Source organism: Scyliorhinus canicula, chromosome 8 (assembly GCF_902713615.1).
Source record: "Scyliorhinus canicula chromosome 8, sScyCan1.1, whole genome shotgun sequence".
Classification (NCBI taxonomy): domain Eukaryota; kingdom Metazoa; phylum Chordata; class Chondrichthyes; order Carcharhiniformes; family Scyliorhinidae; genus Scyliorhinus; species Scyliorhinus canicula.
The window spans coordinates 94,835,069-94,856,204 of NC_052153.1; the positions used below are offsets into that span (position 1 = coordinate 94,835,069).

The 21,136-nt window shown below is 46.0% G+C and overlaps 1 protein-coding gene across 3 annotated transcripts in view; it reads right to left on the reverse strand.

Moving 5' to 3' along the window:
* rorb (RAR-related orphan receptor B) overlaps positions 1–21,136 on the reverse strand; it is a 258,673-nt gene that overhangs the window by 105,252 nt on the left and 132,285 nt on the right. Inside the window, exon 1 of one of the 3 annotated variants that reach the window (XM_038804951.1) lies at positions 3,294–3,405. The exons of the other annotated variants lie outside the window; for them this stretch is intronic. Within the exon in view, the coding sequence (XP_038660879.1) occupies positions 3,294–3,333 (40 nt within the window). The 5' untranslated portion in view covers positions 3,334–3,405. Of the gene's footprint in view, positions 1–3,293; positions 3,406–21,136 lie in introns of those variants that run through there. 3 annotated transcript variants of the gene reach the window in all.

Below are 21,136 nucleotides of genomic sequence, written 5' to 3' on the forward strand. Positions count from 1 at the left end.
CTTTGAATCCTGATATCTCTTCAATTGAAGGTCCTCTACAAGGGCATTTACATTTTAATAACTTTTCAGAGTCATGTTCATTCATGAATTAAACCTGATTGTATTAAAACTACAAAAGTCACCTGATCCAGAGTTCATTTTGTCTGTTATTCCAGGCTGTCTTTTAAAAGTAATGTCCACCTTCATAAGTCTTGCATGAAGTTAATGTGACTGTCACATCTACCATGTGAAAGGTTAGATCACTTGTATTTGTACTAATCGTTTAAGATTTCATCTTTAGTACTCTGAATTTTCAAAACAAATCCATCAATCTTGCAAATCTTCACATTATTAAACCAGAGCACGTTCATTTTCTGTGCAATAGCAAATCTAAAGTTTTCACTCTCGTCACAAATATATCCATTACCTTTTAGTTACATGGTATACTCAACTACAGAGCCAATGCACACCAACTGATACACATTACTTTTACAGTAAAACATATTTTAAATGAAACAGGTACTTATCTACTCCAATTCCCTTCAAAGCTATGTTTGTATTTGGTGTATGTGTTGCTGTCTCCTCTCAACAGTAACAGCCAGCTTCATAAATAGACAATTTTCCATCTTACTTTCTGAACTAAATTATGTCCTCACAGGATTGTGTACCTGAGGGGACAACAACTGCCATATTTGTAGGAGTACACTCACTTAATTGAACTTAACTTTCACTTTTCTTTTAATTGTCAGAAAAATGGCTGATTTTTATCACCAAACGTCAAATTATTAACTGCATTTACAAAAAACAGTATGAAATGTGATAAGTAGCAAATACAAAAGGGACAATAAAATGTAAACAAAAAGAAAATATCAATAATGGATTAATTAATTTTAACAAGATGGCTCCTGTTATGTTTTACTTCACTGTTTTAACCAGGTTACCACACTGTAGGTTATTTAACCAGTTGACTTTAATTGTAATGGTGTTGCTTGCTCACAGTCTAAATGGAAGAGAGTGAAAATTTCCCAAGTGCCTCTGATGATGTCACTCCATAATCATATGGTACACTATACTTAACAGTTTCCAACTTAGTTCAGGTGCCTTTGTCAATGTGCTATGAATACTGTGCATCTTCTCCTCGCCAGTTTAGATTTGAAATGTTGCTGTAAATTTGATATGTTCCAGCCAACCATTTTGTGGTCAACCTGCTTTTAAACCTGTATGCATGTCTTGAAACTCTGATTTGTTTGGGGGGAAAATAGACATCCAAGAGCAACAACTTGCATTTAATAGTGCCTTTAATAATGGAAAAATGTCCCAAGGTAGTCACAGAGAAAAATCAAACAAAAAAAATGACAGTGTGAACAAAAGGTTGGTTAAAGAGTTGCTGCGGGATTTTCAGTCGGTGGGATCCTCTGCTTCACCGGCAGTGCACCCATGCCCGTCGGTTTCCTGACAGCGTGGGATGGCCACAATTGGAAACCCGATTAGTTGGCTGCTGTAACGGAGGATCCCACTGCCGGAGGGGGAACGCCCATGTCGGAAAACGGGTCTGGCGGTCCGGTGAATCCCGCCCCTGCCCTTTAAGGTGAGTGTTAATAGAACATACAAATGTGGAGCCGCAGTAGGCCCATTTAGCCCCTTGAGCCTGCTCCACTATTTGATAAGATCATGACTAATCGGACTGTGCCCTGTGGCCTCTATTTTCCTATCTATCCGCTAAACCCTTTGACTCCCTTGTTAGTCAATCCAACTCGGCCTCAAACATATTTAATGACCCTTCCTTCGCTGCTTTTTGGGGAAGAGAATTCCAATCCTCTGAATGAAAACATTTCTCCACACTTCAGTTTTAAAAACGGAGACCCCTTATATTTAAATTGTGTGCTCTAGTTGTAGTTTTTTCCCCACAAGGGGAAGGAGGAGTGGTGATTAGTCTTTCCAGTGACAGACTAATGATCAGGAGCTGGAAACTTGGCCAATGTTTTTCTGCCCTCCAAAGCTAAGGATACTGAATCAAGTAACTCTGAATCAAGTAACTCAGTATATAAACTGGGGGTGAATTTGTGACCTTCTTATATGCCAAATTGTACTACTAGAGACTTCAGTAGTATTATTCATATTTGCTTATTTACACACATTACAGTCAACTCTTAAGATCACACATCATTGATAGGACAAAGTAAAATTGTGATCATTGTAGATGTGGGTGGCCTGATTGGGTTTTCTTGATATCAACCTATTCCATTACCATAATTAGGGTCATTTATTGCTTGCAATTATAAATATGTTGGTGTATAAAGAAGACAGTGTTTAGTATTTTAATCACCTGTGACATTCTACAGGATTGCTGTAATATGCAAACATCAACATGAGTCTTTCCAAAAGGTCACACAAGGTTAATGTAATGGACTGTTCAGCAAAATTTAAAAATATTGGATTGAAAAATCCTGAATTATTAAGCATTTATTTGTACTTGTATATTAGATGTTGGAGGCAAAAATCTTTACTACACAGAAGCACTGGCTTCATAATTAAAGCTTTAGTAAACACTTTCTTGCTGGTACAAGGGGAGAGAATAAACATGTATCAATTGCATCATAAAAGTATGTGAAGAGATGCATTTCAATCCGATTTAACGTTCACATCAAGTGCTTGTGAAAAAAAGTTTGAATACTTTTTCATGCAAACATCTCCCCTTTAAGACAATGACAATGAGCTATGAAAGGACTTGATGGATAAATACAATGAGATCCTGTGAATTTTTTATTGCATTAAAATATAGACTATCTATTGCTATACCCTGTACGATACAAAATTAACTAATAACTAGCCAAATATTAAAGGGAAATTCTATCACGTTCTGCTGAGTGCATACTCTTCTTAAATAGATTAAAATCTAATCCTAAGTACCATTGTGCAGTATGGGCTCACATCAAAACGCAGCTTAATATGCAATGTTTGTCATGAATGTTTGTCTATAGCTGCTATCATGTTTAAGTGAGGCTCTGTGCATTGACTCCTTACATCTAATTTGACTGAAATAAGTTAGACTTAGGTCACAAGAAATACTGCAGCAGAAGGATAGTGGAGCTTTATAAACATTATCATTTTTATCATCTCTTGGGTCTATATTCACTATCAGCAGTGAATGGGAAATTAACAAATAGAATAAAACTAAATGGTGACATGGTGCAATCTGTTCTGAATTCTATTCGGAAGTAACAATTTTTCCAGTTGTACCTTCTACGTACTTAAGTTGTTATTAACAAAGCACACATTCTATGTAAATCTTTGGTGCAAAGTCCTCTACTTACTTATAACTTCAGTTTTCATTTTCTGCTGTGTTTGACACATGCTATCAGTAAGAACAATGGCACAAAATCTTGGTGCTGTCTGCTTAACAGACAAAAATGATCCTCTTGACAACCAGCGCCACACTAATAGTATTAAAAAGGAAGAATTATGGAAGAGATGGGCTGTACCATTCCAACATTAATAAGACAGGGGTGTCCAGAGAACTTTGACATAATTGTTACTTTCATTTCCTTTCCTGCCTCCTGAGCTGTGATTAGCAGGAAAAGCAGCTTTTGAGGAAAAACTCTTGTTTTGTTTTACAGACATTTCTGTGCTGATAAATTTGTCTTATGAATGTAATGGGTTGCACCAATATCCCTGTGAAGTCTAGTACAATAGCTATGCTATAGAGAGTAAAGCTCTTCAACCGGCCACACAAAGCCAAAAAAAGAATAGGCTTTTTACAACACCTGGGCAATTAGGGTACAGGTGCAAATATTGTGTGAATATTTAAAGAGGCACTGGGCTGAATCATTCAGGGGAGAAAAAAAATCACAAGTGTTAACAGATGACGTGCAAATTGGCCAGCTAGTACAAGGAATTAAGAGTTTGTCAGCTGTTGCAAATCTCCAGAACTTTCTAGCTGACTTACATCGCTCTGCATCTTATCCTTCGCCTCCCCATTATAAAGAATTTGATGCATTTGTGCATTAAATACTCATTGAATTCATTGGTAACTAATGAAATGAAATGAAAATGACAAATGCTTATTGTCACGAGTAGACTTCAATGAAGTTACTGTGAAAAGCCCCCTAGTTGCCACATTCCGGCGCCTGTTCGGGGAGGCTGGTACGGGAATTGAACCGTGCTGCTGGCCTGCCTTGGTCTGCTTTAAAAGCCAGCGATTTAGCCCAGTGTGCTAAACCAGCCCCTACTAATATAGTAAATAAGGATCATCACATGTTTAAAAAGGCAAGAGGGCCAATAACTCTTTCTGGCCCAAATATTTAACATTTGAAATCATGGAGTTTAATTTCTTCAGATGTTAAATTGTTCTGTGATATGTTAAAAATGTTAAATTCTAAATGTTTAGGTTTTTAAAATCTCTTTTCCTTTAATCTCTGTTCTCTTCTTCATTCTAGATCATTCTTTATTTTCCTGTACCTGATTTGACTCCAATCCAACCTCCTATTCTGTCGTTCCTCTCTTTATTTCTCACTCCTTGATTCCCATTAAGTTAAGATAAGATATTGGTACTACTGTTGGCAGAGGTACCAAATGCCCCATTGCCCTCACCATGCTCTTATCAGTCAGTTACAGCACAAAACCTTTGAGCCTCAGCGTGTAGATGGAAGTCTAACCAATGGGGTTCGCTATGAGATACTCCACTCCAGAAATATCTGGCCCAAATTGATTTTCTTAAAGTCATTTTTGGGAAATGGGCACTATTGGCTGGACCAGCATTTATTGCCCATCTCTTACTACCCATCAGGATGGTGGTGATGTGCTTTCATGAACCGCTGCACTGCATGTGATGTATGTACACACAATGCTGTGAGGGAGTGCCAGGACTTTGACCAAGCAACAGTGAAGAAATGGCAATATTGTTCCAAATCAGGATGGCATGTGTCTCGGAGGGAAATTTACAGGCTGTGGTGCATCTGTTGCCCTTGTCTATCAAGTGATAGAGGTCATGAGTTTGGAAGGTGCTGTCAAAGTATCCTTGGTGAGTTGTTGCCACTGTGCATCAGTTGTGGAGGTAGTGAAGGTTTATTACGTTGGATAGGGTAGCAATCAAGTGGGCTGCTTTGTTAGATGGTGTTGAGCTTTTGAGTGATGCTGGAGCTGCCCTCATCCAGGCAAATGGAGATTATTCTATCACACTCTTGACTTCTGCCTTTTAGATGGTGGATAGGCTTTGGGGAGGCAGGAGTAGAGTTACACTCCACATAATTCCCAACCTGTGACCTTCTCTTGTAGCCACAGTATTTATATGGCTGGTCCAATTCAGTTTCTGGTCAATGGTAACTCTGAGAATGTTGATAGTGGGGGATTCAGAATGGTAATGCCAATGAATGTCAGGGGGAGATGGTTAGATTCTCTCTTGTTCGAGATGGTCATTGTGTGGCACTTGTGTGGTGCGACTGTTACTTATTACTTTGTCAACCCAAGCCCGAATATTGTCCAGGTCTTCCTGCATATGGACATGAACTGCCTCAGCATCTGCTTCAGAATCCTGGTTTAAAAGTGACTTACATGAGACAGCCTCAGTTTTACCACCAAATTGCACAAAAATGCAGCTGTTGCAATAATTGCTTAAACAAACTACACTGAAGACCTTGAATCGAACAAGTAAAATTTAAGGCTGTTGATGCTGGGGCAATTGAAGCTTTCTACTGAGGTCAACAAAATTTTGTTAGAGTAGGTTATCAAGAGTTATTGAACAAAGACTGGTAAATTAAGTTGATGTAAACACCAGCCCTGATCTAATTGGATAGTAGAAGAGACTTGAGGGACTTAATGGCCTACTTCTATTTCTATGCTAAAGCTGCACTGCAATGGTTCATGCTTTGGCAGCTACTGCAATGCTGTTATTCAGAGTAGCTACTGGCTGAAAGGAGTTGTTCATGTGAAACTTTGTTTTCATGTATTGGAACCCTGAATGCGATATATAAAAAAGGGTTCCACAGCATTTCCAGTGAAGGTACAGTGCCAGAGAGGTAACGACTCGGTGCAAATTTTCCCTCATTGTGATGGTACTAAAGCTACATATTTGATGGAGTCTCTTGGAAAAGCTGATTCCACAAGGGTTACTTGAAAATCATGATGATTCCTTTTAATTAGCAGCTGAATATCAAATCCATCTGTTAGACTGTTATTTTGAGGTTTTTAAAAATGTTAATGGCTCCATACAAATTGATGAGACATAGGGATAACTGGAATGGTTAATTAGGGAATTGTGGAATCATGGATTTGTCAGAAAGTGCTTGATAGCAAATTGCATACATCTAGATTTGCATGAATTGACAACAGGTTTCATTCTAGGTATTTAGAGAAATACTAGCAAATGGACTATTTTGTATTATGGCAGCCAGTGATGCAATGTTATGATTTAATCGATTTTAGAATCTGCGATATTTGTCCAAGATAAAGTTAAATAAATTATGTATCATTGCAATTAGAATCATATTGTAGAATGACACCTTTTTGTTTATCTGCCCATCATGATGTGGCAGATTATTAATTATGTTCCCAACAACTGTTTGTCCACATGTGTCAGTATAACCATTGAACATGAGCCTGTGATGTCCACCATGTCATGGTCCTGGTCCTCATTATATCTTCCGTATAAAACCAGGAATTGGGACTTGACCAATGGCTTGTGCGAAGGGCCAAAATGCACAAGGAAATTTAAGAACAGTCACCAACTGATACTTCTGTCAATATGGTGTTTGTTCTGACTATTGAATGAAGAACCACTGAAAACAATATGGAATGTCCAGGACTGTATGCCATTTCGATTTTTTAAGGCCTAGCAAGAGCAGAAAATAAGGTGGGTGGGGTGACTTAATTAGGCAGGAACTTTGTGATGGTGAAGGGAGGTTTGGGCATAGGGGACAGGAAAAGGAAACCAAGGTAGAAGAGAGACTGGGGTCAGGGATATGGACTGAAGTGGGAAGGGATGGCATGTTTGGTGTTGGGGGAGGAACTTGTTGGGAGGAGTCAGTCAAGGTAATACAATGGGGGGCCTGTGGAGTAGAATCTGTACTGTCCACATGTGGGTCCATCTCGGGGTGCTGGCTGGCAGAGTCCAGTACAGGGTTTTGAGTTTACCTACAACACTTATCTCCACTGAAAATGATATCTGACAATATCTTCTATTATGCATAGGAGGGAGGGTCGACTGAGCCTGCAAGTTCAGCCATATCCCACAGAGGGAGGACTACAACATTGGGCACTAGCATATGTGATGTTATTTGTGTTGCTTAATTCAGGATGGTTGGTGTAGTGTTCACAAAGACCACAAAATAGCTTGAACTTAAACAAAGCTATAAATAAATTTATTCGACACTTACTCCTGTATAATACACAATTGATTATTAACATTTAAACTACACTCATCTGCAGCTAATCTTAATACGGATATAAACTTTGGTCTGCTCTCATTCACACTATTTGTACTTCTGACTTATTCTAGCTAACTCCTGCATACACTCTCCCCCAAGGCTCAGCATCACTGCTTTATATACTTGTAACCGTAGCTCCCTCTAGTGGCTACTCTGGACATTTCATTAATCCTTGCTGTTCTTACAGTTATGATAATACCACAGCATGGACATGGGTACAAAATTGGCCGGGATTATCTGATCAGAGTTCATCCCATCACTGCTGCCAGTGAGAAGGGGAATTTGATGCTGAGCTAAAAGTCCATTCACTGCAGCGGGACGGTAGAATCTCACCGGCGTGAACGGACAATGAATTCGGTCCATGGTTGCTTCCGCAACAAAGAAATGTTCCTAATACCCCTCACACCATCAATGCACGCCAATTATGAGTATCATTCCATTTAGCTCACTGAGCTAATGTCAAAAACAGGATGATACATTATAAAGTGAAATCAATGTAATGTGAAATATTTACAAGTGAAATTTAAATTTGAAAGACAGCTGTTCCACCTTTAACCTCTCATAAGTCTAATCTAATGGCAATGGAGTTGCACAGAATGGTTGTGGCCACAGTGAAGAGCCTACCTGCCCACCAGGAGCCCCTACCTGCTGCATTGTTACTTGATGGTGGCTTTCACTACTTCCCTGGCCGTGTGATCGTAAATTTCTCCTGTGCACATCGCCAGCACTCTAAACTTTAATTGTAATTGAGTGCGAACCATCAAAAACCAAGAATTGGGGCTCTTCCTGTTCTGCAATTAGGAACAATGAGTCATGGTAAAATTCTGCCCCATGACATTCCGTGGAATACCTAAATCCTTCATTCACATGCTTGTGTTTCCTGTTCCTTCTGGTGGTACTGATACTTACATTGGAAAATAAACACCCATATCCACACACCTTCGTTTCAAGTTCATGCTTCAGTGTACAATGATATATATAAAATACAGTTAATGGGCGGGATTCTCCATCCCATGAGCCCCGTTTTCCTGTGCGGCGCGCCTCCGCCGGCGGCAGAATCCTCCGTTTTGACACTGACCAATGGGGTGTGGGATGCACTGCCGGTGAAGCGGAAGATCCCGCTAAATGGGAATCCCGCAGCATATCTTTTATTATAGTTATAACCGTGACAATTCATCGTGTTAAATCTATCCAAAAGAACTAACAGCAATTGTATTTGACAAATAATAGGTGGGATTCTGTGATCCTGCGGCTAAGTGTTGACACCGTTGGAAACGCCGTCATGTTTTCCGATGGCGTCAATATGGCCTCAGGATCAGCAATTCTGGCCCCTATGGTGGCCAACATGGCACTGGAGCGACCCACGCCACTCCAGCTGCTGATCCCAGCGTCAACTGGGCGCCACAGGGTCCGCGCGTATGCAGTTCCACCGGCGCCAACGCACACATGTGCAGTGGCTCCCTTCTCCCCGCCCACCCCGACGCAACATGGCCTAGGGCTGCAGGGACCGGCGGGGAAGAAAGGAGCCCCCAGCAAGAGAGGCTGGCCCACCAATTGGCAGTCCCTGATCACGGGCCAGGCCATAACGGAGGCCGTCCCCAGGGTCGGACCCCCCCAACCCCCACATCCCCCCACAGGCCGCCCTCGGACCCTTTCATGCCAAGATCCCACCAGCTGGGAGGTTAGAACGGCGCTGGCGGGACTTGGGTTTTTTGCTACGGCCATCCTGGGCCGAGCATCGGCGCCCAGCGTCGGGGCACGATTCACGCCAGCCGCGCCGATTCTCCGGCCCGGCCCCGCGCTGAGAGAATCCCGCACATTATTTTTAACCCCCCCCCCCTCCCTCTTCATTCCCTTACACTATTTGCTGAGCCTGCCTGCTTCCAGTTTACAGATGAGAGGATGATCACATTTCTCTGTTTCTTTTATCCTGACTTCTTCCACAGACCTTAATTTCTTGGGAGATTTTATGCAAAGTGGGATTTGCACCCCAATTCTGAGGAAGTACAGACCATGAGGAAATGCAGAGCGGATCAGAATTCATCAACATTGCATCAAGATACATTGGAGTGGATCAATTAGTGGACCACAATATCTTGGCCTTCTTTCACTAACTTGACTGTTTTTTTATGTGACTAAGTGCAGTGCTCAACTCAAGCCTCAACTTTTCAATTATAAACAATTTGCTGCCAGGTTGATTCAGTTCTGACCAAAGGTCATTGAGCTCGGTGTTATCTTTGTGTCTCTCTCTCCACAGGGGCTGCCTGACCAGCTGCATACCTCCAGTATTTCCTCTTTTTATTTTCATCAGTACTGGCAGCATTTGCACAAGTGTATATGTAACAGTAACATTAACTTACATTAAGTACATAATCAGCCCATTCACAGTGAAAATCTGCAATTTTGAAAATATCAAGCACAGGAATTGGATTTCCACAGGCTCCCCTAAATTTCCATCGTTAACTTACGTAGCCACAGAAACCCAGAAAAATTCAACCCAGTGGTTTTTTTAAAGGTAAGTAGACCAATCAAAAAACATTTTTTTTGCAGATGTACATTCTCTTCTTCGGCTCAGAATTATAGTGGTTGAATCTATAGAATCTTTAACTACATGACCAATCTCCTTTTTAACCGTTGAGGGTTGCTGATCCAAACACACAAGTTACCTTCCAGAGACTGACTCCTGGATCTTATCTCAAAAAAGTTCAGTTTTTAAAGCGAGGCAAATTTCCAGCCACATCTATGCTTGTATTACACAAACATTTCAATGTTATTCAGTGATTCGTGGAGACAAATGGATAAGACAGCTTAGTGATGAGTCTTTCTAGGCTTTGATACACAGATGAATACTGTAAGGAACATCAAACATGATTTACGAAAGCTGACCAAAAAAAAAATCTTGCATGATACAGGTCATGTTCCATCAGGTTCCATGGTAGTTTGGTACCATTGGCTTTTGGAGACCCAGGAATTCAGTGCATGTGTCAAAGACAAAAGGGGCAGAATAATTTCAGCCATAAAATGCCATTCAAATGAATTTGATTTTACGTTCAGAGCATTTTCATGAATGCAGAAGTGGAAAATTATGCTCAACATACTTTAAGAATCATAATATGCAATGGATTCCTGTGATAGTTTCCAAGATGTCACAGGTTATAAGTGTATCACATTATTTTTGGTCATGCATCATTCTGAAAGTTATGAAGCCCATGGGATACGATTTCTATCCTACACCAAAGTTTTATGTTTACATCATTCCCACAGTTTTGGGGTTATTTTACCAGATATTCTCTCGGGTTTCTCATCATTGGTTGTTCCTGTAAGTGGATCCCATGTCCCCTACAATCCAGAATGCATTTATCACTCTCCAAAATTCAAGAGATAAAAGGAGGATATTAGTCAAAGAAATGGGTTTGAAGGAGGCGAGTGGGGGATGGGGAAAACAGAGGTTTAGAGAAGAAATTTCAACGTATGGGACCTTGCTGAGAGGCATGACTGGTACTGGAATGGCGAAGGGGTGGGAGTGGGCAAGGTTTACCAAGAGTACAATCAGTGCTGTAAAAGTTTTATCTACATAACATTATTTTACATTGATGCGTGTTTAGTTCAGACTGTGGGAGAGCAGTATGATCTCTAACTTTATATCGAGATATATAAGGGGCGAGATTCTCCTTTCCCCGACTCCAATTTCGTAATTGTCGATCGGGTGGAGAATTCCTTTTTACTACAAAATCGGGGTGGCTCCTGTTTGATGCAGGTTTCGAATGCTCCGCTCCCTCCGAAATGGCGTAAATCGCGACGCATGCCGCACACCGTTGAAATGGCCTCATCACGTCACCTGAAGCCCCTCCCCTGATGCTCAGCCCCCGATGGGCCGTGTTCACAAAGGCGCGGTTCACCTCTGGTCCAAGCCGGCGGAAACCAGCATGGCGGCTGCGGACTGTGTCCAGCGCCGCCACAGTTGGGTGGGAGCCGTGCTGCTGGCCGTGGGGGGGGGGGGGGGGGGGGGGGTTCTGCAAGGGCTGGGAAACTGGTGGGGTGGGGTGGGGGGGTCCAGGGAGGCACTACCTGGCAGGTCGGGTCCGCGCACAGCCGGCACCATGTTTTATGGCATGACCACTGCCGGTCGTCGCCATGCGCTTGCACGGCCACGGACCCAGGCATTCTCTGGGTGTCTTTTTCATGGAGGTCGGGAGTTTTACGTGGCACGGCTGCTAGTCTCTCACCAGCTGCAGCATCGGTGAGGGGAAGGGGTCGATTTTTTTCGACGTAAAATGCCACGGATTGTCCGCACTTGGCCTCAGAATCGGAGAATATGGCCCAGGATTCTCAGGGGGCTTGACAGGGCAGATGTTGAGAGTTGTTTCTGCTTGTGGGAGACATAGGACGGGATTCTCTGTTTGGGAGACTGTGGGTGCGATTCTCTGGCCTCGTCGCACTCTCGCTCAAGTGAATCGATGTCGGTGAATAGTGGGAGAGGCCAGAAACTAGACCCGCGCTAGGCGCCAAACAGTTTGCGATGCAACCAGCCCGCTCGAGTAGGCAAAATCAGGATCTCTCCATAGCATGGCGGGAAACCAATTATCACCACTTCAGCCCTATTTCCATACAATTAATGGGAGCCACCCCATATCCAATGACCTCCCGTGATTCATTGGCCTCCCCAGTAAGTGCTCATACTGGCGTCGATTAGTACTTCTTTTAAAAAGTGAACCTGGTGAAAGGGCTTCTGCGGGGAGCCGAGGAAGTGAGTAGCCATCTTTGCTCATAGGCCAAGGGCCCGGTGGCGCTGGGTTAGCTGCCCTAGTGCTTGGCGGGGGGTCAGGGACCCTTAGCTGGGAGGGGTGTGGGGGGGGAGCCTCCGCAATGGTGGGCCACCATGTGAGGGGGGGGGGGATGTGGGGGGCAACCGCTCGCGGCTCCACCATGCCAATTCCTGGATCATGTTTACCCCATTCTGGCGACAACTTTGTACATGCCCGTCTGCCCCACTGACCACCCATTAACCCCCACGACCGCCGAGGCCTCTGGCGGTGCACCTGAAGGCCATCGCTAATAGGGAATTGGCAATCGTGGAAACGTGAGCACTTCACACATCCCAAGTGGATTCCCAGGGGTGGGCGGGCCATGTGACATATCGGAATCAGTGGCTAGCAGTCCAATAACACTGAGGCCTTGTGACTGTGCCTGAACACTGGGGGAGGCATTACCACACGCAGCAGCCAACATCCGAACACCCAGGGGATGGGACTCAGCTCCGGTGACATGTCCATTGCCGGAGGGTAAGTGCGTGCCATGGGGAGGGGACCAGTGTGCGGGGCAGCTGAAGTTATGTGCAGGTGTCTGGAGTACAGGGTCTGGGGTCCGTAGAGGGGGGGCCCCTGTGGCCCGGAGAGCGTGTGCAGGGCATTCCGGGTGTGTGGGTGGGGCCCCCTGCTGTGTGTCAGTTTAACACTCTCTCAATTCCTGACAGCTATTGAACAGTATGGACGGTATATTGGACCCCACGGAACAGACCCTAATGGTGCTGCTGATAGGCCGGGTAGCCAGATGCCGTAGACGGCGGCAGTAGTGCCTGCAGATGCCTGTGGCGGCGGCCCACATGCAGGGACCCACCCCACACCCTGAGGAACCGGCAGCCCATTAGGCTAGGGAGGTACCCAGAGGGGGAACCCCATGATGGCCCAGGGTCTACAGGCGCCGCTGGTTGTTTGAACAGATGACGGGCAGCACATGGTGCAGGAGGCTCCAGCTCAACAAGGAGACTGTGGCACCTCCTTGCGGACTTGGCACCATGTGGAGGAGGACACCCCCCCTCCCGGTGGCCCTCAAGGTCACCGCAGCACTGAGCTTTTATGCCTCAGGATCCTTCCAGTGCTTGAACGGGGAGCTGTGTGGCATCTCGCAGGCCTCAGCCCACAGGTGTACCCAACAGGTCACGGATGCCTTCTTTGCCCGAGCGGAAAACTAGATCAACTTTGACATGGACCAAGTCCAATAGGATGTCCAGGCAGTAGGATTCTCCGCCATCGCTGGGATGTCCCGGGTCCAGGGTCGAATAGGCTGCATGCATGTCGTGTTGCGCTCACTGGGCCATCTGGGAGTGCTCTACATTAACAGGAAGGGGTTCCACTGCCTGAACAGAACATTCAGCTCGTGTGTGACCACCGCATGCAGATCATGCATGGGTGTGCAGATCATGCATGTGTGTGCACGCTTCCCAAGGACAGGTGGCAGCGGTGAGGGTTGGCAAGCCCGGAGGGCCATGGAGGCCCTCATACCCACCTGCCTCATATAGGACGTGGCCTTGTCCATCATCGCTACCTTTCCCACCCTCCCAGGGTATTATAGGGCTGGTTTAGCACAGGGCTAAAGAGCTGGCTTTTAAAGCAGACCAAGGCAGGCCAGCAGCACGGTTCAATTCCCGTACCAGCCTCCCCGAACAGGCACCAGAATGTGGTGACTAGGGGCTTTTCACAGTAACTCCAAGCTTACTTGTGACAACAAGCGACTTTCATTTCATTTTTTTTCATTTTTCATGTGACACATTACTCCAGGGTGCTAGGCCTGTGTTGGCACTGTCAGCGGGTCACTGTAGAGGGCAGGAGGGAGGGGTAATGATAACCCATAGAGAGCTGGAGCTCCTCAATCTATGCCATAGCCTGACACCTGCCCGTCAGCTGAGTGCTCACTCACACCCATCACCTGCACATGGTTTGGCCAGGAAGAGGGAGATACCTGGAGAAATGGGACAATTCGGAGGTCGGCCGCATTGCAGAAGAAAGTGACAGAGGTGTCATACTGCTTGCGGTCACAGGGGTCCAACAATGCCCAGGTGGATCCACCCCAGTCTCCCCACCACCCCTCTCACCCACTACCTACCCCACCCCCTTCCACCCTCCTCCCCAGGTACCCTCAGTGATCCTCAACTTTCTTAGATCCTTACTCTGTCATTACATCGAGGTCTGTCTCCAAGTTGCACATCGAAGGTGCTTACCACGTCCCGTGACCTTCAATGCCCTGGTGAGGGTCATTTGGGGGATCTGGGGCTGGAGGACCCCGAGTCACCCATTGACGGCACATGCACAGCCATGCCACCCTGACCCTTGTGCTGACCTCGACAAGAGGCCTCAGCAGAGGGGTGAAACTCGGGGGAGCTGGAGGCTGATGTGTTAGGCGGGTTGGTTTGACGTTGACTGCAACAGGATGCAGGGAAATTAGAAACAAACGTCTAACACCAGAGATGTTTTATTTAAACTATGAACGGCTGTACATGTTCAGCTGTGGGTTGACACTCTACTAATCCTACTGACAACCTCTTACTGGTTTGACCAGACTTACTAGCTACCACATGGCAATAATGTCCACTGACTTGTGCACTCTGACTGTCTCAGTGTCTGGGTCCCGAAAAGAGCGGGAGTCTTAATGCCCTGTGAGCTTTTTAGTGGTGGTGTCTTGTCTGGTGATTGGTTGTGGTGTGTTGTGTGTTCATTGGTCATCCCATATGTCAATCACTGCCTGTCTGCATCTCATTATTTACATGAGTGGACATTATAACATCTCCCTCCTTTTTAAAAAAAAAGTTATGAAACGTGAAGGTATATACACGGGCGGAATTCTCCGCTCCCCACGTGGCGTGGGAGAATCGTGGGAGGGCCACACGACATTTTTTATGCCCCCCTGGCGCCCCCAGCGATTCTCACGGCGAACGGCGATTCTCCGAGCCCGATGGGCCGAGCGGCCGGCCCTTCACGCCCGTTTCACCACAGCAGCAACCACACCTGGTCGCTGCATTCGTGAAACGGGCGCCAGATGCCCGTTTGGGGTATCTAGGGGCCCGATTTGGACGGGAGCACCGCGACTGTGCTTGGGAGGGGAGGCCCACGATCGGTGCCCACCGATCGTCGGGCCAGCGTCCAAAACGGATGCACTCTTTCCCTTCCACCACCCGGCAAGATCAAGCCGCCACGTCTTGCCGGGCGGCTGAGGCGAAAGATGGCCACCGCGCATGCGCGGGTTCGTTCCGTCTGCGCGATTAAGTAATCCGCGCATGCGCGGGTTGGAACCGGCAACCCGCACATGCGCGGATGACTTCACATTCTCGGCGTGACGAGGTCGCTGCCGAGAAAGACGGAGGCTCGCTCCTAGCCCCCCCGGGTGGGGGTGAATTAGGTGCGGGGAGCGGGCCCCGAGGCTGTCCAGAACCTCGGCCGAGTTCACAACGGCCTTCACGAATTCGGCTCCCTGCGGAGAATTTTGCCCCACATCTTTGACAAAGAGTCATCGGACTCAAAATGTTAGCTCTTTTCTCTCCCTCCAGATGCTGCCAGACTTGCTGAGATTTTCCAGCATTTTCCCTTTCGTTTCAGGTATTTACACGTGCCCGACTATGTACAAATGGTGAGTTAACAACATATATAGATGTGAAGATGTCTATCGTGCAGATACAGAGCAAACTGAACGAAATTTACAAAAGTAAAGGCTATAGATTCAGTCTTTGAGGCCGGCGCCGAATTCTGGTCGATCGCCGCAGAGGTGGAGCAGGAGATGCCGGCACTTGGACAGGCGGGATTGCTGGCATTGCGGCGGTGTCGTGGACAGGCGGGATCGATGGCAGATAGGTGTCCTCGTGGCAGGAAACGTTCGGAGGAGGCATGGTAGCCGGTGGAGCAATGCTGTTAGGCAGTGGGCAAGGAACTCTCCGCAGCGACCTCCTGTTGCGCCGGAGAATGGAGCCATCAGCCAATTGGACAATGAAAGACCTTGGGGTGGCCTTCCTGATAACAACAGCTGGGGCCGACCAACCTCCGTCAGGCAACTGGACGTGAACAATATCTGCTGGAGCCAGCGCAGGCAGATCCATGGCTTGAGCATCATACGCGATCTTCTGCTGGTCCCTGGACTGATGCACTTTTTGAAGCACCGTGAGGTGGTCAAGGTCTGGAATGTGAATGGCTGGAACAGTCGTCCTCAAATTGCGGTTCATGAGCATCTGCGCCGGAGACAAACCAGTCGCCAAACCTGTAGGCCAGCAGCGCCAAGTTGAAATCGGATGCCGAGTCTGCAGCCTTGCACAACAACCGCTTGACGATATGGACCCCTTTTTCTGCCTTCCCATTTGATTGCGGGTAATGGGGACTGGTAGTGATGTGTCTGAAGTTCTACGATTGTGCAAAATCACACCTCTCCTGGCTGCAAAAACACGGACCGTTGTCACTCATTACTGTGAGTGGTCTCCCGTGTCTGGTAAACGTCTCTTTGCAGGCTTTGATGACGGACCTAGACGCGAGGTCTGACAATTTCACCACATCTGGGTAGCTGGAGAAGTAGTTGTCCAGGAGCATGTAATCACGCCCATTGGCATGAAAGAGGTCTACCCCCACTTTAGAATCTGCAAAGCTATTCAAAAAGCTGAAACAGAAACATTCCCCCAAACAACTTCAAAGTTGCATGTTTTTCGGGGAGTTTCCGCTGGTGGGTTCCCCACCGTTATTCAATGACACTAAGTCACTTTTTGGGCCTTGGGGAGTTTCTCATCGGTTTCGCGCACACCTCGGATGGATTCTCCAACCGTGTCTGCCCAGTAACCGAAGAATCCCGCCCAAGGTCAAAGGATATCTCCATTGTCCGCGTCTCGCCCGTGGCGTTCTTGTGGCACGCGGGGCGGAAGAATCAAGCCCTTAAAATTTTTTGTGGCACTAGAGAGCTTAATTCAGAGATCAGGCTGCCATTTTGAAAGGGTTCTCCCCCCTCCCCCGCCCTTGTGCAATATCACCCCCACACATGGACACTACTACCCCCCCCCCCCCCCAAGTGAGGTCATCCCGCTATGGGGTACCAGGGGGCCCACTCCTCAGGCCCCCCACAAGCACCCCCAACAGCACCCCCTCCTTCTAGGACCCCCACCCATCACTCCACCAACTTTCCGGAGGCCCCTACTTACCTGTCCTGCACTCCCCCATCCTTCACAACCCCTCCACCCTCATTTAATGGACATGGGCCTACTCGCCCCTGACCCTTAGCAGTGCCACCCTGGCACTCAGGCACCCTTGCACTGCCTCCCCGGTACTTGGGGCACTGCTCCTGCCAGCTTCGCAGTGCCATCTGGACAGCTTAGCATTGCCAGGGTGGCAGTGCCAAGGGGCCAGCTAGGCATTGCCAAGGTGCCCACATTCCAGGGGGAGGGTCAGCGAGCCAACATGCACTTTCCCTGACCACCCAAGTGTCTCTGGTGGCCCGGGAGACCCCCCCCCCCCCCCCCACGTGCCATTCCTCCTAGTCCATGTTTTGTGAACCAGCATTGATCGACGCCCGGCTGCAAGCTCCCTGTGGAGGCTGGAAAATCGAAGGAGGCCAGTGGATCGCATGCAGGCAAGTCATAAGTAGTGTTATGGACCATGGTTTAGAGAACCCCAAAGTGTATCATGGAGTTCACCTGACCCAAAATTTTGAATAGATGGTGGTATGGAGAGCACATGGCCCACTGTACAGCAGAAATGGAAAAGTACTTTTTAAAGCAAAACAATGTTTATTCTATGAACTCAAGTTAACCTTTTTAAAAACATACAGTGAACATCTTGGCAACCATTAATTCAAATACAACCCCCAAGGAATACAACACTAAGTAATCCTTTCCTTTGAACATCCAGAAGGCTTACAAAAACAAAACCTTTAACAGAAGCACATCAGGTTAAAGACACTACTGAAAACATTTATAATTCTAAATTCACGAAATGATCAAGTCTTTTGACGGCAGAGAGAACAGCAGCACACCTGCTTGGTCTGGTTTCAGCTCCAACACTGAAAACGAAACTAAAACACACCCACACCCTGCAGTAAACAGCCTTAAACTAAAGTAAAAAGCTGACAGACAGCCCAGGTCCACCCACACTTTGACATCACTGACAAACATCCATTTCTTAAAAGGTACATTTCTTAAACACTCATTTCTTAAAGGTACTCTCACATGAATGTAGGTTTACGACCTACTTCCGCAAGCGTCATTTTGTCCTGCCCATTTGCATAATTCTGACTCCGATGTCTCGTGGGACTCTGGTGACTCCCGTGAGGCACTGAGGCTTTCAGGAGGCTCGCTGCAGGCCTCTCTCCGGATTCAAGCAAGAACACATGGCGACCGGAGAATCGCGACCTTAGAATTTGGGCTGAAGCTGGCAGAAGTAAAAATGATTTACATACAAAGATTGAACAAGATGACATTTCAGGAAAATGGTTTTTGAACCATTTCTGAACACTGCGCTGCCCTGTGCTGACGTCGCTGCATAGTCTGACTAACGTAAATTTGTTCCCACAAGGAAATGGAATAAAATGATTTAAAAAAATAATTGACATACTTACAAGTGACAATTAAACACAAAGATACAACGAAACAACCCTGCAGCCTATTGTGTTTTGAAGTCGCTTTTACTGGTTGATTTACATTTCCCCAGCTCTTTTTGAGCATCTTTAGGAGCTAGCATGGGTGGCATTGGAAGTGGCTTCCTTTTATCATTCTGCCACACAGATGGGATGCTGCTCACACATCAAATGGTTTTTATTTATTTATTTTTTAAAAAATAATTTTTATTGAAAAATTGAATTTATACAACAATAACGCACCTTAGTAAAATACCAAAAATAACAATAATATTAACAATCATAAACATTCGCCCCACCTCCATGAACACAGCATTTTAACAACAACGCAAATTAACACAATATAAAGTTACAGAATAGACACTACAATAAGGAACACCTTTGTTGACTTCAGCCAGCCACTCATGAAGCAGGAAGCTAATGCACTTTGAACACAATTTTGTCTGGATACATCTGCTGGACTGCACAGGAAACAGGACATTATGGTGGAGAAATTGAGAAGCAATTTTAGGCAAGTTCAGGCACCTTGGGTGACTGAATGCATTTCATGAAGGAGGCAAGTGGACCTTTCTACTGCTGGTTTGGGCGTGTTTATCATAATTGATGATTTGCTGCACATTAACATACAAATCTTCTCAACTGTGTTCTTCTTTCTGTTGAATTTGGTGCACATCACATACAGAACATGCACTGTTCATAAAATCTGTTTAAAATGTTTCCTTACAGTGCCTTTCTATTGTTTTGTGTTACCTCACGATGTTCCATTTCTGTGGCCATGTTTTATGCAGCCTCATAGAGTCACAATGCTCAGACACTCAGTCAGAACTTCAAAGCAGTCCAGTGGGAACAAAACTTACACTAGAGTTGTTTTTAAAGAAGAATTTTATTTTTAGACCTCGAGGGAAGTCAGACACTCATCCACTGCTGGATTTCCGCAGAATGAAATTCATCTCCCCTTCCCCACCCTCTGCATGATCTGCAAATTATTAATAATCTGGTGCGTAGGAAAGCTTGGAATGGGAAATGCCAATGAAGCCAAAATTCTGCAGTGGCCATTATGTGTGTAATCTTCCTCCCACACATGCCTGTATTTCTTGCTCATGAGGGGAATTTAAATTTGTTGGAAGGGTATGCTTCTGGGGGAAGGAATTGGTTAGGATAATTTGCGACTGTGTAATTGAGCTTGTGCCACAGACTGAGAATGTCCAAAAATCTTAAAAACAAACTTGATCTTAAAAATATCAATTTGGGGAACCAGTGGATGTCACATATTTGGATTTCCAAAAGGCTTTTGACACAGAAGGTTACTCTGCAAGATCGGGCAAGAGACAAATATTCTCAGACCTGTACCTGCCTGTAAGCACTGCTGTAGGAGGGCTTTTATCAAGTACCTGCAGCCACTTAACATACTCGCCTCCCAACCCAAAATTCTGCAGCATACAAAATAAATAATTCCACTCTACCCAGTCAATAGCTTTCACGGCATCTAAGAGGAACACTAACCCATCAAATGCCCATTTTTGAAACACCTGAATAACATTATTGTTGCACAGGAATACTGCCTGCCTTCAGAATTAAGGAAATATTCATTTTGGAGTGTTTGCAACAACAGACCTGCTTCAAATTAGTGACTATACACACCAATCAGTGGATCTATTAGAAAGTCTTTAGATTCCTTGTAAAACTCATCAAGCCCCGAGCCTTACAGAGTGAAGCTCCTTCAAGGCAAGAGCCACTTCCCCTTTACAAATAGGACCATTTAGGAGCAACCTTTGGTCCTTGGGGACTGCTGGGAGTTTAAGAGGAGTGCCATTGCATCCCCAGAGTAGTCTGTTTTATATAAATTGGTATAAAATCCCTGAAACGCTTTGTTGATATCTGCAATTTTGATCAAACTACTACACTTGGAATCTAGCACAGCGGGAATAGCCCTGGAGTCAGCCTTCATCCGAGTCACTGGATTCACTGTTTTTGAGCCAAAGTGCGGAGAATCTGCAGCGTTTAACGTCAAAAAATAAATTAATTTTTTTTAAAAATCAGCGCCGACCCCTCATCGATCCTGCGACCGGTGAGGGGCTAGCAGCCACAGCGCGTAAAACCCCCGGCTCCCACGGGTCCGTGGCCTCGCATCCACATGGCGATGACCTGCAGCGGTAAAGCATGGCGCTGGCTGTGCGGGGACCCGACCGACCAGATAGTGTGCCCCCCCCCCCCCCCCCCCCCCCCCACCAGCCCTCGCAGAAGCCACTCCCGGCCAGAAGCACGGCTCCCACCCGACTGTGGTGCCACTGGGCAGTCTGCAGCCACCACGCCGGGTTCCCGACCGCTGAGACAACGGGCGGGAGTCTCTGATCCGGAGGCTA